This window comes from Dromiciops gliroides, chromosome 2 (genome assembly GCF_019393635.1).
Source record: "Dromiciops gliroides isolate mDroGli1 chromosome 2, mDroGli1.pri, whole genome shotgun sequence".
In the NCBI taxonomy this organism is placed as follows: domain Eukaryota; kingdom Metazoa; phylum Chordata; class Mammalia; order Microbiotheria; family Microbiotheriidae; genus Dromiciops; species Dromiciops gliroides.
Genome location: NC_057862.1, coordinates 402,298,507 through 402,321,545, shown reverse-complemented (window position 1 = coordinate 402,321,545; position 23,039 = coordinate 402,298,507). Strand labels below are relative to the sequence as shown.

General features: G+C 35.7%; 1 protein-coding gene across 12 annotated transcripts in view; it reads left to right on the top strand.

Annotated features, from left to right (window-relative positions):
• Positions 1 to 23,039, top strand: part of CHD9 (chromodomain helicase DNA binding protein 9) — a 257,680-nt gene that overhangs the window by 178,498 nt on the left and 56,143 nt on the right. For all 12 annotated transcript variants that reach the window (XM_043982156.1, XM_043982163.1, XM_043982161.1 and 9 more), the window contains 7 exons: positions 1,234 to 1,410; positions 5,206 to 5,349; positions 5,441 to 5,696; positions 5,944 to 6,154; positions 14,375 to 14,570; positions 17,543 to 17,710; positions 18,526 to 18,705. In XM_043982156.1, the coding sequence (XP_043838091.1) occupies positions 1,234 to 1,410; positions 5,206 to 5,349; positions 5,441 to 5,696; positions 5,944 to 6,154; positions 14,375 to 14,570; positions 17,543 to 17,710; positions 18,526 to 18,705 (1,332 nt within the window). The remainder of the gene's footprint in view (positions 1 to 1,233; positions 1,411 to 5,205; positions 5,350 to 5,440; positions 5,697 to 5,943; positions 6,155 to 14,374; positions 14,571 to 17,542; positions 17,711 to 18,525; positions 18,706 to 23,039) is intronic.

The following is a 23,039-nucleotide window of genomic DNA, read 5'->3' as shown; positions in this document are numbered from 1 at the left end:
TCAAATCAACATCAAGAAAATAATTGGTGTGATTAGTTATTCAGAGATCTTGTCTCAGTTTTCTGCTACTACTTATAATGATAACAATAATAATAAGTTATATTAATGCCACACCATAAAGTTTGTTCAGCAACCACAAAGGGCTTTCCTCACAACCCTGTTGTAAACAGCAAGTAGTACAAGTACTGTTATTGTCATTTTATAGAGAAAGAGTTTGAAGTTCTGAGAATTTAAGCAACTTGCCTATAATCATGTGAACATGTATCTTACTGAATCATAAATTTAGAAGTAGAAGGATTAATTCGATATCATATCCCCTTATTTTATACAGAAGGAAACTGAGAACCAGAGAAGTTAAGTGATTTGTCCATGGTCACACATGTATTAATTAATAGTGGTTCAGTTTTAACTCTGGATTTCTGACTCCAAATTTGTTGCTTTCTTTTTCCATAAAATTTGATTCAGAATTCAAAACCAAGTCTTCTAATCTCAACTCTATAAAACAAATACCAAAAGACATTGATGAAAAATGTGATCTCTTTAGAGACTTGATATGTCTATTGTGCATAATATACAATTGGCTCTAGCATCCAGTATTGCCCTGAGGATGGTTGATGTTGAGATAAATCAGAACACATGATCCCCTTATTTTTTCTCCTAAGATGTTTCTGGTTTAATTTCCAAGGTTAGTCGCTACAAGGAAAATTATGAAGTCAGAGATATAGTCACACTGTAAATGATTGGTTTTCATCATTTTAGTTTACAGTGGACTGTTAGAATTAGGCTGTTTGACCAACAACTGCAACACATCTGTAAATAATAAACACATTTTGAAAAAAAAGCTGATTGACCAAATTTTGTTGTTGTTGTTTAAATAAAAGATACTCTGTTGTCCTTAAAAATTATGTGTGCATGCATATATACATATATGTGAGTATATTCCTAGAAAGAATTTTTGAATACTGTAATGAATTACATAATATCCACAAATTTATTTGTAAATATATACCATAATATTCTTGAAAAAGCATAGGCATACAATTTTTAATTAATTTACTATACATTTTAAAGGTTTTGTGATATAAAAAATTTTCTTAGATTTTAACCTATCAGTGGAAAAAAGCATAATATATAAGATAAATATCATTTTATATTAGTGACAGTGAAATGAAACCTGAGGTATGGCCTCTAAGGTGTTATGTCAATTTGTTAAATTTGTTAACAAACTTCTAGGGACGTATTATTAGAGGAGCATACAGGTTCCAGGCCATAATCACCACTTTTGAAATGATTCTGGGAGGCTGTGGAGAGCTCAATGCAATTGAATGGCGATGTGTGATTATTGATGAAGCACATAGGTTAAAGAATAAAAATTGCAAACTCCTAGAAGGTCTGAAACTCATGAATCTGGTGAGTATATTCTTTTTTAACTTTGATTCAGTTTGTTACCTATTCATATACTGAAATTTTTTAGTCAAGTGTAAAACCAACATTGAACCTTATTTTTCATAATGTTGACATTGTATTTATTTTATTTAACTGTGATCTTAAGCTTTCTTGCTTTTGATTTCTTGCTTTTGAATTCAGATATTTGTGTTTTTCACATATTTTAAAGTCCTCAAATAGTAGACGTATCTTAGGGGTTTTATTTTTGTAGGGCTTTGTTTTTGTCTTTCTTTTTAATTAATATAATTTCTATTGAAAGGTTTCCTAGGGGCAGCTAGGTGGCGCAGTGGATAAAGCACTGGTCTTGGATTCAGGAGGGCCTGAGTTCAAATTCAGACTCAGACACTTGACACTAGCTGTGTGATTCTGGCAAGTCACTTAACCCCCATTGCCCCGCAAAAAAAAAAAAAAGAAGAAGAAAAAGAAAAGGTTTCCTAGAATGTAAAAGCAAACGAGCAATTCTGTTTTTAATATCTTTGTTTTTATATCACCAACATTTCTCATCCCACCCAGCCCTACTCCACCCCATAATCCAAGAACCACGTTCTATAACAAAGGATTAAAAAAAAGGGAGGGGCAGCTGGGTGGCGCAGTGGATAGAGCACTGGCCCTGAATTCAGGAGTACCTGAGTTCAAATCCAGCCTCAGACACTTGACACTTACTAGCTGTGTGACCCTGGGCAAGTCACTTAACCCCCATTGCCCCACAAAAACAAAAAAACAAACAAACAAAAAATAAAAAAGGGAAAAAGCAGTTTAGGAAAACTAATCAACCAAATCTAACATCACATGCAGTATTCCACACCCATAGTCCTACTCCTCCATAAAGAGCAGCTATAAATATTTTGATGTATATAAGACCTTCATTTCTATTTTATATCTCTTTGGAACATATGCCTAGCACTAGAATCTATTGGTCAAAGGATGTGGTACCTTCAGCTACTTTATTGTTTTTGTTCAGTCTTTTTGGTCACATCCAATTCTTCAAGAATCCATTTGAGTTTTTCTTGCAAAGATACTGGAGTAGTTTGCCATTTCCTTCTCTAACTTATTTTGCAGATAAGAAAAATGAGGCAAACTGGGTTCAATGACTTGCCCAGGGTCACACAGCTACTAAGTGTCTGATGCTGCTTTTGAACTCAAGTCTTCCTCACTCCAGGCCTGGCACACCGCCTAGCTGCCCCAGTTGCTTTATTAGCATAGTTCTAATTTGCTTTCCAGAATGAATGGACCAATTCGAAGGTCCTCCAACAGTGTATTAGTGTTCCTCTTCCTATAACCACTCGACTATTTACTCTTCTCACCTTTTGTCATCTTGCCCAATTTGCTAGATGTGGAGTGAAAACCTCAGAATTGTCTGAACCTTTTCTCTTATTATTTGTGATTTGGAACAGTCTTTCATATAGTAAAGGTTTATAATTCTTTTTAGAACAGTTTATTCATATCCTTTGACCACTCATTTGGGGAATGGCTATATGTTTGTATTAATTGGTCTCTGAGGTCTGAGGTATCCTCTAGCTGTATATCTATGAAATGGAATAAAATACAGTGTAAATGAAATGGCATTAAGCCCTTGCTCTTTGTGAAATACTGTACTAAGCACTGAAAATGCAAATAGAAAATTGAGAAAGTCTCTTCTTTTGAGGAGTTCGCACTAAAATTGGGGGGAGACAACACATAAAAGAGGGGTCATGTTCATGTTTGGTTCATGGCAGGTGGAAAGGCCAAATAGTAGTTAGGCAGGGAAAGTAACAGACCATATGACAAGACCCAAAGGATGTTAAGGAGTACTGGTAGGGTAGATGGTCCCCTTTGAAACGGATGGTATATCCAAGGGTTAGAGTGTAATGAGGCTTTGGATACCTATGTATATGCAGTCAGCATGCAGCTGATAGTAGGCATCCTGTGCCTGCTGGGAACTGGACAATAAGACATTGTGTTGGTTGGAGAAAGGAAATATTTGGGTTCCCTTTGGGAGGTGCTGGTCTTTGTACAGATATCCAGTTTGTGGTGGCATATTTCCTGCAAAAAATATTTCCTACCACACCACTTACATCTTATCCAAATGGTGTTAATTTTTTCTAGACAATTTTTAATTTCTCAGTATGCATACTGCTATGCAAACCATAGGAAAATCAGATCATGTGCTGTAAGGCAGGGTTCTTAACCTGGAGTCTATGAACTTTTAAAAAATTTTGATAATTACGTAAAACTAGTTTTCTTTTTTGATCTTTTTCATTTAATTTTATGCATTTAAAAGTATTCTGAGAAAATGTCTATAGGGCTTTATTGGAGACTGTGAGTTCATAGAGCTGGGACTATCTTTTGCCTTTATCTCCAGCACTTTGTTCAATGTCTGGCACATAGAAGACAACATTAATTAATTGACCAAACTGTCCAAAAGGGTTCATGACACAAAAAAGGTTAAGATCCCCTGATCTAAGGTATAAAATCATGAAACAATCTTATTAACCTGAATAGCTTTCAGATGCATAACTTTCTTCATGTGTGTTGTTCTAGATAGATTATATATCTTAGAGTAATGGTAATCAGTAATAATAAATTTTCTTTTTAAACTGTCTTATTATTAACATTTGTTAAATAAAAAACTCTAAGTTGTAATTCCTGGTGATAACATAAAAATTAGGGGAGTTTATTTTCCTAGTTATAAAAAAAGTAGTTCAAATGTAGAAATTATTTTAACTGAATTATAGTAATTGATTTCTTCCCTTTCCACTCTGTCCTTCACATTGCTGCCAAATTGATTTTCCAGTAGCTCAACTCTGACCATGTCATTCCCCTATTCAGTAAACTGTATTGGCTTAATATTATTTTAGGGATTAAATATAAACTCCTCTGTTTGGCATTTATAGCCCATTTATAGCTTAGAGTGTTTACTTCTTGAAGTCAGGGACCATATTAACATTTGTTTTTTGTATCCCCAGCTCCTAACAGAAAACTATACACATGTGTGGCATTTAATAAGTGCTTATTGATTGATTTGTTCTAATCAGTCCTTAACAGTTGCATTTTAATTTATATAAATTAAAAACTGGGAACCCAACCTTTTTTGCAGTAGGTTTAGCTTCATTCAAGTACAAAAAAATGAATAGGTAGTTTTATATTTTCATAAGTTTAAAGTCCAGCCTTCATTTCTTTTCAACTGCCCCTACCTCTAACTTCCTGAAATCCTGCCCTTTCTTTAAGGGGTAGGCTCATATGCCACCTTTTCTATGAAAATGCAGAAAATACCTTTGCCTTTTCAAACTTAGCACAGCACTTTGTACTCTGTTACTGCATTTATTAAGATCTATTTTGTATTAGTGATTTCTATGTTGTATTCCCCTCCCAGATTGTAAGCCCCATGAGCACCTAGTAGATAGTTGGTAAATATTTGTTCATTTTAATTGTGTGAAGTTATAGAAGAAATGGCCATTGCTCCAGCTCTTAAAACATATTGTCTTCCAGTTGAGAAACTGATGACATATGTGAAGTGAGTTTTATTACATAAGCTCCATATCAACAGGTAGAAATTAAAATAATGTCAAAGAAGCTTTCAGAATAGTGAAAGTATTATCATTTGGGTAAAGTTAATTAGGGAGGACTTACTAGAGATGAATTTTCAACTGAACTTTGAAAATGATGAGCACAGTGTGTTTCTTAGATATGCAAATGTATTTTTGAAAAGGTAAGAACGAGTCTTTAGTTGACCTAGGTGCTTAGAAAAAATGATGTGTGAACTATTCTGATTTGATATAGGAACACAAGGTGCTTTTGACTGGTACACCACTTCAGAATACAGTTGAAGAACTATTCAGTCTTCTTCATTTCCTTGAACCCTTACGATTCCCCTCCGAATCTACCTTTATGCAAGAATTTGGGGATCTTAAAACAGAAGAACAGGTAATTTCTAAATTAAGACATCAAATTTCTTCATATTTTTGTTGTTATTTTTATATAAATATCCATTACAACTATTTAACATTTTCTGCAGGTGCAAAAGCTTCAAGCCATTTTAAAACCAATGATGTTGAGAAGATTAAAAGAAGATGTAGAAAAGAAGTTGGCCCCTAAGGAGGAAACCATAATTGAAGTAGAGCTTACTAATATTCAGAAGAAATATTACCGGGCTATCTTGGAAAAGAATTTTGCATTTTTGTCCAAAGGAGCAGGACAAGCTAATGTACCTAATTTAGTTAACACTATGATGGAACTCAGAAAATGCTGTAACCACCCTTATCTTATCAAAGGTATCTTCAGTAGAATTGCAGACTATAACACATTTTCATGTTTTCCCAGTTATGCTTAGCTTTTCTGCTCTAGGAGTATTCACATTTCAAATCATATTTGTGTATTCATTAGATGGATTAGGAGCACAGGCTGTGATACCTTTCTTTGGCTACATAGATAAGCATCAGTACAGATAATGTATATGTGTGCAGTCAGGAGTTGATTATTCTTATATATTGATTATGTGTGCTCATATTTATTTTACAGGTGCTGAGGAGAAAATACTTGGTGAATTTAAAGAAACACATAACCCAGCTGCTCCTGACTTTCATCTTCAAGCAATGATCCAGTCTGCCGGCAAATTGGTTCTCATTGATAAGCTTCTTCCAAAAATGAAAGCAGGTGGGCATAAAGTGCTCATCTTCTCTCAGATGGTGCGCTGCCTTGACATTTTGGAGGACTATCTCATACATAAGAGGTAAGACATGTTGTAGTCCACACAGAAAAAACTTGTGAATGATGTCTATGGTCTTTAATTTATGTTTTTTTTCTACCACTGTACTATGATATAAATTTGCTCCTTGCCTAGGATAAGAAACAATTTATATTAGTGACCAGTCAACAAGAATTTATTATACTCTGTGCCAGGCAAAACACTGCATTTGGTGCTGGGAATACAAAGACCAAAAAAAAAATTTTAACTCCTAGTTTTCAAAGAGCTTATGGTCTATCAGGAGAGACGACATGTATACGTATAAGTATATGCAGAATAAATACAAAATAAATGCAGCATAGTTAAGGAGGGAGAATACTAGCAGTTGGAGAGAACTGAAAAGCCCTTATAGAGAAAGGAGTTCCTGACTTGAATTTGTGAGAAATGGTTTACTCTATGGGACAGAAGTTAAAATAGAGTTCTTTTCAATAATGGAAAATGGCCAATACAAAGACCAGAAGACAGAAAATGTGGTGCTATGTGGAATAGAAAGAAGGCCAGTTAGGCTAGACCATAAAGTAGGCAAAAAGACCATATATAACAAGGATAGAAAGAAGGGTTGTGGCCAAGTTGTGAAGTCCTAGAGGCAGTGCTCCAGTAGCTGATTGCATAGGTCAAATCATTTTGGCAGTTATTCAGAGGATGGAAGTGTGAAAATATTTTGAATGACTAGGGCTAATTTTGATGGGCTAATCTGTGGAGGACTAATCTGGGGACCTTTGACTATTTGGCTATCTGACTGCGTTTAATTTAATATGGGCCGTTTATAAAGTTCCACCACACTGTTCCACTGCCAAATTGATAAGCACAGGATTAAGAAGCCTCTTAACTAAATAATCAAAGCAGAGTTTATTTATGAGATACTATTGAAAATTAAGAATACAGGGAAATAAAATGTACAACCTGACTGCTTTCCTGGGGTCTCTTTCCCACCTGCTGCACTTCAAACTTCTTGAATACAATAAGGGCCTTAGCCGCCTCCAGCCTCAGGGCACGTTACACTTTCCCTGGTTTGTAATAAGGCCTGTAACCTTTTTAATACAATAAGGGCCTTAGCCGCGCCTGGCCTCAGGGCACTCAGGTCCTTTATTCTAACTCCAAGCCCCTTTCACTTTGTAAATCCCCTGCTTCTAACTTTTCTCTCCTCCTTCCTGCCACCTCTGAACCCCTGTGTTTCTCTCTCACCGACCTTCTGTCTGTCTGCTCTGTCAGTTTGCCCTCTGCCGCCTTTGCCACCCCTCTAATCTTGTCCACCTCTCTTAATCTTGTCCGCTGGCCTTTCCTTCTTGCTCCTAGTCCTGCGTTACTGTTCATCTTGTTCCCCCTGACAGAATCTTTCTTCTCTAACTCCCAGGTCTATATATAACTTTTCTTCTCTCCACTCAAATCTCGGGGCTTCCCGTGCCCCCACAGACCAAGCTAATTTGCCAGTCAGGGCTGCGGCTAGGGCTGGGGGGATGCTCTAGCATCGAGTGCCTCATCAGAGCCCAGCCTGGACAAGCCCAGTATCTCTCGGATCCCTCTGCTCAGGTCGGAGGGAGCTGGGGGCTTTTATTTTCCCCACAGCTGTCTGACCTGGCGTCTTGTACAGGTGCTTTTTCCGCTCAGCTGAAGCAGAGGGGGAGGGGAAGAGACCCTGGGGGCCTAAGGCTTTCTAATCTCAGCCTAAAGGTAGGGTCCACAAATCAAAATAAATTTCCACAGAAGGGAAACTAATTAGGCAACCATTACTATAGTGCAGGCAAGTAATGATGAGTGCCTAAACTGAGATGATATTTTTGTGGTAGTCATAACTGCTATGAGAGATCATATAGAAATAGAAGTGGCAAGATTTGACAACTGATATGAAATCTATTGGATACTGGAATGAGGGAGATGGAAAACTCAAGGATAACGTTGAGGTTACAAACCTGAGAGTCTGAATGCATAGTGGTTCTGTGAGAACAAGACTAATATCCCAAACATAACCTGTCCCTTCTTTTAGAAATAGTAAAACAGTATTTTTCGCAGCATCCTAGTCTGAATCTTTTGCACTAATCTGAAAGAGAAGTCATCAGTTTTTCTTTAACTGTCCTGAAACAATGCTCTGTACTAACTAATATTCTTTGAAGAAATTGGGTAAAATGTTCAACTAGAACTCTATTCTCCCTTTTGGTAGAATTTTGGAGGTGACTAGACAAGGCTTTGGGGCCCTAAAGATCAGGACTTCTTATGCCTTTGGATTGAATCCACTATAAATTTATCTTTTTAAACTTTAATTGGGGGCAGCTAGATGGCTCAGTGGATAGAGCACCGGCCCTGGAGTCAGGAGGACCTGAGTTCAAATCCGGCCTCAGACACTTAACACTTACTAGCTGTGTGACCCTGGGCAAGTCACTTAACCCCAATTGCCTCACTTAAAAAAAAAAAACAACAAACTTCAATTAGGTCCTCACTGCTACTAGACAATCCTTCTACAACTCACTTATCAACTAACTATCCCCATGTACACAGTGGCTCTTCCAGAATTTATCCCTCCCCAAATCTCCCTTGCTTACTCCTCTCCTCCCTTGGGGGCCCTCTTCTCTTCCGCATCTATACTATTTAAATTGGTGATCTCATCAGCTCCCGTGGATTTAATTATCATCTCCGTGCTAATGATTTTCATTTTCATTTTTTTCTTTTCTTTTCTTTTTTTTTTTAGTGAGGCAATTGGGGTTAAGTGACTTGCCCAGGGTCACACAGCTAGTAAGTGTTAAGTGTCTAAGGCCGGATTTGAACTCAGGTACTCCTGACTCCAGGACCAGTGCTCTATCCACTGCGCCACCTAGCTGCCCCGATTTCCATTTGCAAATCTACTTTTCCTGCTCTAATCTCTTTACTGACTTCTAATCTTGCATCTGCATCTCTCTCTCTGCCTTTCAGACATCTCAAACTGGATGACCAGTAGACATCTTAAACTCACCCCGTCCAAAACCAAACTTTTTCCCTAAGTCTTCCTCAACTCCTAACTTCCCTGTTATTGTCAAGAGCAACACTTTCCTTCCAGTCCCTGTGGCTCACAACCTAGGTGACAACCCTCTGGCCTCCTTGGACTTCCTAGATTCCTCACTGTCTTTCAGCCCTCGTATCCAGTCTTTGTCAAGGACTATCGAATTTCCCTTTGCAATGCCTCTCAAATATGCTACCCCCCCTCTTCTGACACTGGCACCAGGTGTACAGGCCTCATCACCTCAAGCCCTGACTACTGAAATAGCTTGTTGGTGGGGCTGCATGCCTCAAATCTCTCCTTACTCCAGTCCATCCTTCAATCAACAAAGTGATTTTCCTATAGCACTGGTCAGATTGTGTCACCCCTACTTCCCTACTCAATAAACTCTAGTGGCTCCTCATTGCCTCCAAGAACAAATAGAAAATTTTCTACTGTTTAGAGTTCCAAGCCCTTCATAACCAGCTCTTCCATTTCCCACACATTTCTGGTCTTCTTATACCTTATCCCCTTCTTCATATTCTTCAGTACAGTGGCACTGGCTTCCTTCCTGTCATTTGAACAATTCACTCCATCTCTTGTCTCCAGGCATTTTTCTTTTTCTTTTTTTTTAAATAAAAGTATTTTATTATTTTCCAGTTACATGTAGAGATAGTTTTCAACATTTGTTTTTATAAGATTTCCAATTTCAAGTTTTTCTCCCTCCCTCCTCCCCAAGACAGCAAGCAATCTGATATAGGTTATATATGTACAATCACATTAAACATATTTCTGCATTAGTCATGCTGTGAAAGAAGAATCAGAGCAAAAGAGAAAAAACAAAAAAAAGAAAAACAAAAAAAGTAGAAATAGTATGGTTCAATCCGCATCTAGATTCCACAGTTCTTTTTTTCTGTATTTGGAGAGCATTTTCCATCATGAGTCCTTTGGAACTCTCTTGTACTGTTGCATTGGTGAGAAGAATCCAGTTCTATCACAGTTGATCAACACACAATGGTGATGATACTGTGTTCTGCTCATCTCACTCATCATCACTTCATGCAAGTCCTTACAGGTTTCTCTGAACTCCTCCTGCTCATCGTTTCTTACAGCACAATAGAATTCCATTACATTCATATACCACAACTTGTTCAGCCATTCCCCAATTGATGGACATCCCCTCAATTTCCAATTCCTTGCCACCACAAAAAGAGCAGCATGAATATTTTTGCACATGTGGGTCCTTTTCCCTTTTTTATGATCTCTTTGGGAAAAAGACCCAAAAGTGGTATTGCTGGGTCAAGGGGTATACAGGCATTTTTTCTACTTGCCCCGCATCTTTGATATGCTCTCTTTCCTCATCTCCACCTATTGGATTCTTTGTGTTCCTTTAAGTCCCAACTAAAATACCATCTTCTACAGGAAGACTTTCTCAACTCATCTTAATTCTAGTACCTTCCCTCTTTTAAATATTTCCTATATTTCCTGTATATAACTTGTTTTTATATATCTTTTTGCTTTTTGTCTCCTTCGTTAGATTGTGAGCTTCTTTAGGGAAGGGACTGTTTTTTGCCTCTTTTTGTATCTCCTTCACTTGGTGCCTAGCACACAGTTGGTGTTTAATAAATGTTGTATCAATTGATTGTTTCCAAACTTCCTTATTACTGTCCAAGACACCATCATCCTCCCAGGCTCTTGGCTTTACATTCTAGGTTTCATTCTTGACTCCTTACTATCTCTCACCCTCTATATGTAGTCTATTGCCAAGGCTTTTGAATTTTAGTATGGCAACATCTCTCAAATACTTCACCTCCTCTCCTCTGAGACTGCCACCACCATACAGCAGGCCTCATTGCCTCATGCCTGGATTATTGCAGTAGCCTGCTTTTTTGGTCTGTGTGCCACAAGTCTCTCTCCTATCCAGTTCATCTTCCATTCGGCCACCAAAGTGATTTTCCAAATGCTCAGGTCTGATCATGTTATCCCCTTTTAAATCAACTCCACTGGTTCCCTATCAAGCACCCCCCCACCTTTACTTTTCCAGTCTTTGACACCTCACACCCCACTACATATTCTTCAATTCAGTGTCTGGCCTCCTTGGTCTTCCTTGATCTCAGCTCCAGGAATTTTCACTGACTGTTTCCCAAGCCTGGAATGATCTCTCCCCTCATCTTTACCTCCTGGCTTCCTCTGAGTCCCAGCTAAAGTCCTACCTTCTATAGAAAACCTTTCCTAATCCCTCTTAATTTTAGTCCCTTCTTCTGTTATTTCCTATTGTCCTTTATGTGATTTGTACATATAGTCGTTTGCCTGTTTTCTCCGCCCATTAGATTGTGAGCTCCTTAAGAGTAGGGAGTATCCTTTGCCTTTCTTTGTATCCTCAGTCCTTAGCATGGTGCCTGGAACATAGTAGATACTTTAATAAATGCTTATGACAACTGACATGTGCTTTCATATTACTTTAAGAGATGGAATATTGAATTGACTAACAATTCTATTATAATCTTAGTAACTAAACTCTAGAAATTTCCTCTAGAGAAAGATCAACAAATTCCAATCCCTGAGACAGACATATTTCAAAATGTTAAAACCATTCTTAGCTAACTTTACAAAAATAGGTGAGGACCCTCCAGCTGAAGTTTGTTAGACCCATGTTCTACAGCCACCTCACTTCTAGATGCTCCATCCCATTTGTCCTCTTTCTCCACCAATGCTTTCCTCATTCTGTTTCCACCAAGGAAAAGGAATCATAGCAAGAAGCTTTTCTCATGCAACTGCTTTGCTGATTCACATAAGGATAATACTAGGTTCTTTCTGAGATTAAGAATTATATCCAGAGAGCAGCTAGGTGGCACAATGGATAAAGCACCAGCCCTCGATTCAGGAGGACCTGAGTTCAAATGCAGCCTCAGACACTTGACACTTACTAGCTGTGTGACCCCGGACAAGTCACTTAACCCTCATTGCCCCACAAAAAATAATAATAATACTAATATCCATATTAGAATTCAACAGAGAAAGAGCCTTACTACTATCCAGGAGATCACTAATGATCTTTATCAAAAGAAACTGTAGTAGTACTATAATTGAACATCTCCATTATGGAAAATAATTCAGCTACAGCATAACCTGGTCAAGGGTATTTCATCAAGACTCAACTTCAACCAGCTGAAGGATCATGGTTTTAAGTGCTTGTGGTTCATTGCAGCTTAAGTGAGATGTTCTTGAAATAAGTGAAAAATGCCCTGCTGTCCCTGGTCACAATTTTTAAAACCTCACAGCTTATCTAATATAACCATTTGAGGTCCTCTGCTTAACTTGTACTAGTATAGTTTATGTAATAAATTGAAAAGCACCATGCTGTCTAATCTTGAAATCCTTCTTTTAAACAGAGGGTGAAGCCTACCAATGCCCAGCCTAAAATAGCAATAATCTTATTGAAAAGTCAAATTTAAAGCCCTACTCACATTTTAAACCACATCTGTCCAGATGCTGGATGGTGTTCCTTCAATAGAGTTCCCTCTCCATTTAAGAGATTTTAAAACCATCTCAACTGTCTTTTTCCTCATTTCAGAATTTAGGGTAGTTTAAGATGACCAAACGCTAACCATCACACCAACATAACCTTTGGTGGCAGAAAATAAGAATTCGCTGGTGGCTCCACATAACCAGGGAGGATTTTCATTTTGGGGAGATGGCATAACATTTGATTTCTTATTAAATACCACTCTCCAGTGTGATCTGACTAGACTTTAGTAGTGCCCCACCTGGAGGATACACAAATGAAAATTGTAATGCTTTGAGGCCAGCTTTTTACCTTATATAAAATGTTTTAAAGGGAATAAATTTTGAATATATCAAGCAAACATATAGTACAATATGGATCTTGAATTTATTAAGCAATGGGTAGCCAATACCACCTTAAGTAACATAAATGATTTTTTTTAAAAAGGGTTTTATTATGTAATATATTTGAGCTCTAATTTAAATAAAATTGCTTTTCAAAACAAAAAATCCATGATAATAAACCATTTGAAACACTAATTCAATTTTTTAAAGACACATTTCTAAAAATTACATTCCTATTGTGTGGACAAGACCTAAAGATGAAATAGAGCTAATGCCTAACCTTTTAGTGAAAAATACTTTGAATCCAGTAGGAGAAGAAAGAAATGTCAAGAACATAGCATCCATCTTCAGACTATTTAGGTGGGTTTTTTTTACATGTTTACCTTGTTTCACTTGGTTTTTGATTACCTCTCAAATCTGTCTCTCAAAGTTGTTGTGAGGATCAAATGAAATAATATTTGTAAAGCTCTTTCCAAATCTTAAAGTGTTATAGAAATGCTAGCCTTTATTATTATTTTGGAATTTTTGACTTTTGCTTAGGTAATTGGAATATTTGAGCTGGAAAGGAATGAGAGGAGTTCAAAGGAAGTTGATGCTTGATGAAGAAATTAGATATAACTCAACTCACTTTTCCTTGTTTACAATGAAAATAGTGTACAATAACATTTTTAAATTTTCATTAAAATGTGAAATACAGAATAAAAAAGCTTGTATTGAAAAGAATTCCTTAGTGTGTCTATTGTGTGTTATAATCAGATCAGCAAATTGTAGTTACCATGCTAGTTATAGATCTATGGTTTGATTACCTGGACTACCAAAAAAAGTATTTACTCTAACCTTTCACCTGTACATCTCTAAGTTACAGGCTCTGGAAGGCATAGACTAGTTAATTTAAAACTTTTTGTCTCCCACAGTGGCTTATACAGAGCTTTGCTTATAACAAGTACTTAATTTCTGTGTGGTGGTGATAGTGTGTTCATAGACTGAATTTTGAAACCCTCTAAATTTATTCAGCAGATATTTATTAACCCCTTATTATGTATAAGGCACTATTGTAAGTTCTATGGGAAATAGCTATGTAAGAGCTCACAATCTAATGGGAAACATCTTCCCTTAATCCTACTTGACTATATTTTAACTAAAAATTATACATAGAGGGGCAGCTAGATGGCGCAGTGGATAGAGCACCGGCCCTGGAGTCAGGAGTACCTGAGTTCAAATCCGGCCTCAGACACTTAACACTTACTAGCTGTGTGACCCTGGGCAAGTCACTTAACCCCAATTGCCTCACTAAAAAAAAAAAAAATTATACATAGGTCTGAATAAGAAAGCAGAATTGCATTTGATTAGGTTTATTTTCATTTTGTTTACGTTATTCTTCTTGAATTTGTTGTACTTGTACCTGACAGGTATTTGTATGAGCGAATTGATGGAAGAGTCCGAGGAAATCTTCGACAGGCTGCCATAGATCGATTTAGTAAACCTGATTCAGACAGATTTGTATTTCTTCTGTGCACTCGAGCTGGTGGGCTGGGCATTAATTTAACTGCAGCTGATACCTGTATCATTTTTGATTCTGACTGGAATCCTCAAAATGACCTCCAGGTAAATTCCATCATTAAGGTGATTAAAGATTTTGAAAACACAAGGTAAACTTTGGAAATTTTTATCTCTTTTATGACTCTCATTTCCAATACAGATCCTTCTCTGTTTTTTTAATTCCAAAAAATATTTTGTCAAGTGAGAGGACTGAATTATTTTAATAATGGTGACATTTAAAGTATTAATCCTACTTGACTATATTTTAACTAATCAAAATGTATTTTCAAAGTTGAAAGCCAGACCTGTGACCTGAATAACTGATTTTTCAGTATAGCACTTTTTCCCAATGATTTTGTCGAAATTTTTTTCTGTGGTACACAGGTACAAAATTCTTTAAAACTTTAACAGTTAAACTTTTTACACTTATAAACTCATCAAAGTAGAAAACTTTATACTTACTCATTTTTACACAGGGATAAAATATTCCTTTTAATATCCCTGACCCTGGGTGGGGCCAAGGATGGGATCTTCCTTGGTTGGGGCTCAACCATAGTACTAGATAAGACTTCATAGGAAAAATTGTAGCTAGATAGTAAGTACTCGTTTGGGAAGGGACCACAAGCAGCAGGTTAGTTAATAATAGGATATGGTTTTCTGAGCCAATAGACCAGAATCAGGAAGCATTATACAGAAACATAAGTTGCCCCCAGATTTTTTTATGCAAAGAGCTTTAGCTTTGCATCAGGCAGAAAGGTCCAATACCACAAGGTTCTCAGTTCATCAGAGATTCCAAGACAATTTGCAGCATTCAGCTTAATGTGGGTACATATGTGTTTTCATGCCCCCCAGTATGTGATGGCCTTGCTTTCTAGTTTTCCTTGAATTAGTTTTAGTTGAATAGCCCTGTCATGTTGTGAATAGCATTGCCCTCTAACTCCATTATTCAGAATTGAAGATCATTCAAACAGGGGCAAACTGCTAGCACTTTTAGCATCACATCTGTCTCCATGATCCTTTTGGGTTTCACTGAGAATTTTCAGTGCTTCTCCTACTCCTTCTTTAGGCTCCTTTGCTGCCACTTTTTCCCCATGACAGAGGACTGATAGTGTAGTGCTGGCTGTGCTTACATATTGAGCCTTAAGGAGCTAATTTTCCCCTTCCCAGTATTTATTTGGTTTTAAGTTTTACCAAAAGGTATTTTACCAAAAGATATTTGGGTTTTGAGTATGCCAAAACCAAATATAATGTACGCAACCCCTTTTTTGCCAAATAACAGAAAATTGAGAACATTAATAGAGGATATTAAAAAGGGACTTTCTGGAAATGTAAATGGAAGTAAACTAGAATACAGGAAGAAAAGAAGGTTGCAAGATACATGTATAGGGCCAGATACAGGACAAAAAGCACAGCAGAATTTTTTTTTACATTTTACATTAGATTTGTTGAGACTATAATATTAGTTTTAAAGAGATTTAAATTTAGAGGCAGTTGCTATTTTACTCTACATATGTAATTACAGATATGCCCTATTTAATCTAAGATTAATTTAGAAATAAGATCAACTCGGTTATTTATTCTAATTTAGGGTAATAGGACCATGGATTTCCTGAGTTGATGAATGATCTAAAAATTACTCGCATTTGACTTTAAAGTACTTTAACAAAATATTTGTTTTGGAAAATGATTATGTTTGGTGTTCAAACAAAATAAAGAAGCCACACTGAAAACCTGAGAAAGTGGAGAAATGTACAATATTTTCACCTATTCCCACTAGGAATAAGAATAAATCTTCTCTCTCTGGCTAACTTAGAATTTGCCTACCCTTGCACCATCCGTGGAGTGAGGCTAAAAATGTGGGTTTTATGTAGCTTTTTTATCTGCAAAGTAAATACAGGCAGAATAAGTTGGAATTTCAACAAATTAGATAAGTGCTCATTTTAAGCTCAAAAGCAAGATATATGGCTGTATTTGTTCAAGAACAATGAAGAATTGACTAGTGATTTGGAAAGATACTGTAAACTCTTTTAAAGTTTTCTAGTATTTATCTACCTCCTTTCCTGAATTCTATATAATCACAGAATATAAAAATTTAAGCACCCTAATGAATTACATCTAAATTTGCCATCTTTTTCAAATTTTTCTAATTGTTCACAAAAGTTAAGTCCTCGGGGCAGCTAGGTGGCACAGTGGATAGAGCACCAGCCCTGGAGTCAGAAGGACCTGAGTTCAAATCTGGTCTCAGACACTTAACACTTAACTAGCTGTGTGACCCTGGGCAAGTCACTTAACCCCAATTGCCTCACACACACAAAAAAGTTAAGCCCTCATTTATTCAGACAAACTGTAATCCTTCCCTTCCCCATCACACACAAAGCTTGATTAAAATATATTAAAAGAAGAGTTGATCATTAGTAAATAAAAATAAAAGATTTTAATGAGAAATTGTTTAAGATTATGTGAGAGGAGGGGCAGCTAGGTGGTTCAGTGGATAGAGCCCCGGCCCTGGAGTCAGGAGTACCTGAGTTAAAATCCGATCTTACCAGCTGTGTGACCCTGGGCAAGTCACTTAACCCCAATTGCCTCACTAAAATTTAAAAAGAAAGAAAGAAAGAAAGAGAGGAAGGAAGGAAGGAAGAAAGAAAATGAAGGGGCCCCAGCAATACCACTTTAACAACAACAACAAAAAAAGATTACGTGAGGGTTCTTTATAGCTTTTGATAGCCTATCAACAAAATCTTTCTATTCATAAGACTTCAAACATTTTTTAATTTGATAATAAAATACTACTTTCTGTTTGTTTTACTGATAACAGGATTTCTAAGATTTTATACAGTGTGTATTGTTTTTCAATAAATCAATTTCTCATTTTAGAGATCTACTTAATTGACCAAACAGGGAATATAAATTTAAATAATTTGCTAGGTTATATAAAATAACTTTACATATAAAACTTCCCTTTTCTCAAAATATCTTTCATTGTTAAAGGTATTTTTTTAAACTAAACTTTGACTTTTTTATTTTTCCTTTTTTCCAAGGCCCAAGCTCGATGTCACAGGATTGGTCAAAACAAGGCAGTCAAAGTCTACAGATTAATAACTCGTAACTCATATGAGAGAGAGATGTTTGACCGGGCAAGCCTAAAATTGGGTCTGGATAAGGCTGTGTTACAGAGCATGAGTGGAAGAGAAAATAGTGTTGGTGGTGTATGTAAATTTATAATTTCTCTTGCTTCATTGGATTTATTTCTGTAGTTTATTTTATTTCTGAACATATAAAAATTACTTTGAGAATCATTTACTATTACAATGTACTGGACACTGATTTAAATTCTTCGTATTATAAGAAACAAACTTCTATCATTATGCCACAATACTTCAAAGTTTCAGCCTCTCTTCAATTAATAATGTTTAACTCTGCATGATTCCAGTGCTTATAAACTATAAAAATATCTTCTTGACTGAGGAATTCAGTTCTATCTTTTCAAATCTTTTTCATTAATCCATAATGAATGGTATAGAAATTAAGTGATTTATTTAGTTATCTTTATCTTTAATTACTTTTACCTAATATCTGTTCTTTTTTTAATTACTCATTTTTAGAAAGTGCTTTTAACTTATTCAGGTAGATTATTTCAGATATATAACATTGACAGTATGTTAAGGTGCAAGCTCTTTAAAGGTAGAAAGTTCATTTACCATTGGGTTATTTTCTCATAAGCAAAATCTTACCCATTACATTATAGACTCTTAGTACTAAAAGGTGTTTCCTTTGTAAACAAAATTCTGCCTCAACTATTCCAAGAATATCTTAAAGATATTGAAGAAAGCAGAGCCAGTAATCTTAGTTGGTAATCCCTCATTTAATAGCCCATAATTCTAAGAGAGTATTTCTTATATCTTAACCCATAGGATTTAAGACTACCCTCCATTGTTTTCTTTGGCACATTCAGGGACACTGTCTAAATGTCTGGACTTTTTGAATCTTATGTTCACTCAGAAAAAAAAAAATTTGTCTATAGATTCAACAACTTTCCAAAAAGGAAATAGAAGATCTACTTCGAAGGGGTGCATATGGTGCCATTATGGATGAAGAAGATGAGGGTTCTAAATTCTGTGAAGAGGATATTGATCAAATTTTACAGCGTCGCACAAAAACAATCACAATTGAATCAGAAGGAAGAGGTTCAACATTTGCCAAGGTAGCGGTGAAAACCATTTTATAAAGTTTTTCTCTAATGAAATCATTTACTTTTTATTTGTTTATCTTTGCTGCTTCAAAAGTTACTCAGATCATCTACTTAATGCTTAAATACTTGTTCAAAATTAGTATTTGGTAATAAACTTTCTTTTTATATAAACTTGATATTTGAAAATGTATATGTTTGGTATTTCTAGAAATTAATTTCAAATAAAATAACACTGTTCACATGTGTTATTAAGATTACCTGTTGAGTTATAAATAGGAATGCCAACTGAAAGACAACTTTATCAATGTAACAGTTTTTTGAAGGAATTCAGAAATTAAAATATTAGAGTTATACAGGGTGAGTGTAAAATATTGGTAACAATATAGCAAGTTAATCTAAAGTAAATATTTTGCAGTGGTTGTAATTCAGTTGTACAGTGCATAAAGCAGCAGGCCTGGAATCAGGAAGACCTAAATTCAAATCCAGCCTCAGATGCTTATTAGAGGTGTGACCCTAGACAAGTCACTTAACCTCTGTTTACTTCAGTTTCATCTGTAAAATAGGGATAATAACAGTACCTATCTCCCAAGTTTGTTTTAAGGATCCATTACTATGATAATTGTGAAGTACTTGCTGCAATATCTGGCACATAGTAGGTGCTATATAAGTGTGAGTTATTAGTTATTATTATTGTGGTGATGGTTTCTTTAAATTACAAAACTTTAACTTAATATCTTAAAATGAAACATAACTAGCTTTCCAGCTCTGGTATTCTGGGAAGGAAAAGCTTTGAAAAAATGTATAAGCTAGTTTTAATCTATTCTTATGCTACCGATATATAGTTATGCATGATGCATTAATTAGAATAGTTCAGGATTTCACAATTGTCTTTTCCATGGTTTCCTGTACCCCCTTCCTGAGGCAGCTGGTCTGACTAGAGAAGTCCCAGCTTCACTCACATCTGGTTCTGAACATCCTGAGTTGTGCAGGCCTAGGCAAGGCATGACCCTTCTATGAGCTTCAGTGTTTTCATCTGTCAGATGGTGACACTAATGCAGCCTGTCTCATAGAGTTGTGGGGAAAGTTCTTTGTAAACCTTAAAACTCTGTGCATGGGGCAGCTATGTGGCGCAGTGGATAAAGCACTGGCCCTGGATTCAGGAGTACCTGAGTTCAAACACCTGACATTTACTAGCTGTGTGACCCTGGGCAAGTCACTTAACCCCCATTGCCCCGGGCGGGGGGGGGGAACCTGTGCATTATTATTATTGTTGTATATTGAGTCCCATTGTTTGTCACCTTGGTCCTTCCTTCTTTCCATACTTCCTCCCTTTATTTTCAGTACTTTCTCTTCTCAAAGACCTGGTTACAAAGCTCTTCATCCCTTTCTGGACTCCTTCCAGTCGCCATAATGCAGGAAGTACAGATACTGCACCATAATAGTGTCATTAGTTCAAGTTTTAAGTATTTTCTTAATTTTTAACATCCCTTCAGAAATTGTTTTTTATTAGATTTCCCTTTCCCCACTCCACCTCTATATATACAATTTTCAAAAGCTGTTTTCCCCATTTGGGGTGGAAGCAAAAGGTGGGCAGATTAAAATCTGTGATTTCATTATTGTAGGGGGTGTCTCTGATGTAGAAAATCCTCCATAAATACAAATCAGTCATTTTTCTATAATGTGCTCGTAGAGAGTTGCCTAAGGACTGAGAGGTTAAATGACTCTCCTATTGTCACACTGCTACTATGTGTCAGAGGCAGGATTTGAATTTAATTCTTCCTGACTCCAGAGCCATCCCTCATCATATCTCTGTATGCTATAATACTATTAATCATTCTCTGAAATCTCAATCAAGTATTTATTAAACAATTGCCATGTGCAAGGAATTATGCTAAATGCTAGAGATACAAAGAAAAAACTAAAACACTCCATACCCTCAAGTTACTTACATTCTAAGAAGATAATGTACATAAGCTTTAATCTTAAAATTAATTATCGTTTAATTTATACACACACACACACACACACACACACACATATATATATATATATATATATATATATATATATATATATATATATATATATAAAATGAATGCTAGGATTTATGGCTGGAAGGGACCAGGGAACTTACTTATCCAGATTTAGTCATTTTATATATAAAGATGAGAAAACTGAAGTTCAAGGAGGTTGATTAACTTGCCTAAAATTACACAGGCTTAATCTAATGATAATAATATTCTCATTGTAATTATAACATAAAACCATATGTGGTATTGTAAAGCATTTGATTTCGTTATTGTGCATGATTCCATATTGTACTTGTTTAAATGGCCAAGTGATTTACATATACTCTGATCAAGATGAGATTGGTACATGTCAATATTTAAACAATGATTTTCTTTTAAAATTTGATTGGAAAAATACTGAATACAGAACTGAATACAGTTATGATGTGTGATTTCTACCCCTTGTCCCAAGATTCTATTCTCTTCTGAAAACCTTGAGAAAAAAATATTTAATACAAGAAGAAAAAGAAAAGAAAAATGCTGTATATAAGAGGAGAGTTGAATCTAAGTATCAGTGGTTCAAGAACTTTTTCACTGGCAGTTAGGAAAACTAGAATTCAATTGGCTGCCCTGGTGTAATATTTTTCATGTCCTCCCTCAACAATTGTTCATACAGTAGGTTCTCAGAAAATATTATTGACTGATTAAAATCATCTCTGCTTCTGGGGTTGCTCCTGCTGAGATCTCTAAAGTTAAATACTTTTTTTATTTATAGAAGGAATGAATACCTTACTCTGAGTTAGAAGATGTTTTTCTGGGGAAGGAGAAATAATTTTTAGATTGTATTTCCAACCTATATACTTGTATCTTCACTGAATAGAATTTAAATATGTACCTATGAAAATCACAGTGCTTAGGGGCAGCTAGATGGCACAGTGGATAGAGCACCGGCCCTGGAGTCAGGAGTACCTGAGTTCAAATCTGGCCTCAGACACTTAACACTTACTGGCTGTGTGACCCTGGACAAGTCACTTAATCCCAATTGCCTCACTAAAAAAACAAAAAAAAAAATTAAAAAAAAAAAAGAAAATCACAGTGCTTTATAAAATAACAAGCTATTTTAGCATAGTCCTTATCCCCTAAATACTTGACAACTAAAACCTGTTGTTGAAAACTTCCTTTATAACTGAATATCTGTCACCTGTGTCTTGTTTTAATTTTTTTTAATGTCCCTTTAAAATTTATAAAAGCCAGTAATTTTCTAAGGTTGTGCAATCAGGAAATTTTTTTTAAACCAAAATATTTTCCTACTTTATAACCTCTGGTATGGAGGGAGGGAGACTTATAAAAAGCTTAATTTAAAACAAAGCTAAACACAAAACAATATGGGGCATGCTGCAGATTGCTTATTTGAAAGGGCCATTCTATGAAAACACATGGCCCCTACTATCTTTCTGCTACTTTCTGTTGTAGGAAGATGGATTGCACCATTTAAAAGTCTTCTCTTGCAAATAATAAAGGGATTTAATGATTGAAGGAATACATTTAAAGAAATATGATTTATTGGGAGCTAGGATATTAGAATTTAACATTTGGAAGCAGTCGGTAAACCAGTACTTGATGACATCTTCCACTTATCACAACAGGTATTTTAATTTCTGTAGGATTTATCCATTGTTACAGTCCTAGAGAATTTTTAGAATTTTTAAAATTAAGATATGTGTCAGTTAAGGTAATTCCCTGGATTAGTTAAAAGACTTAAATATGCTTAATTGAAAAATAAATCTATTGATCCTCTCATGGTATATATGCCATCATAAATGGATTTGCATAAATCCATTTAATCTAAATTGAAAAATTAAGTTTCTCTTGAGAAATTACTGTTTCATCTGGCAATCTTATATCTATCAGCAGAATAAGAGAAATTAGCCCTGGTGGCATAAATGACATAGATTTTATGTGAGCAACCAGACAGTAATGTTTTAAAATTTTGATTGTTTTATTTGAACTACAGTCTTAACTTTCCTGGTGGCTCTTCGTGTTAAGTGGTCCCAAATCATTTAACTCCAGTGATCATTTACTAAGATTGCCAAGACTTAAGTGGCATGTATCAGTGAAAATTCAATATAAAATAAAATCCCCCTGAGATGCATTTATTTCACTTCTCTCGGCTCAAAAAAGTCAGAGATGCACATTTTAAAAGATCTGCAGATATTCATGGGTATATTTTCAGTCATTAAACTAAAAATCATTTCAAAATCAAGAAAGTGAAGTCCTTATCAAATATTCAAGGTATCACTTGTATACAGTTTTAATTGTGTTACCAGTTGTAGTGTT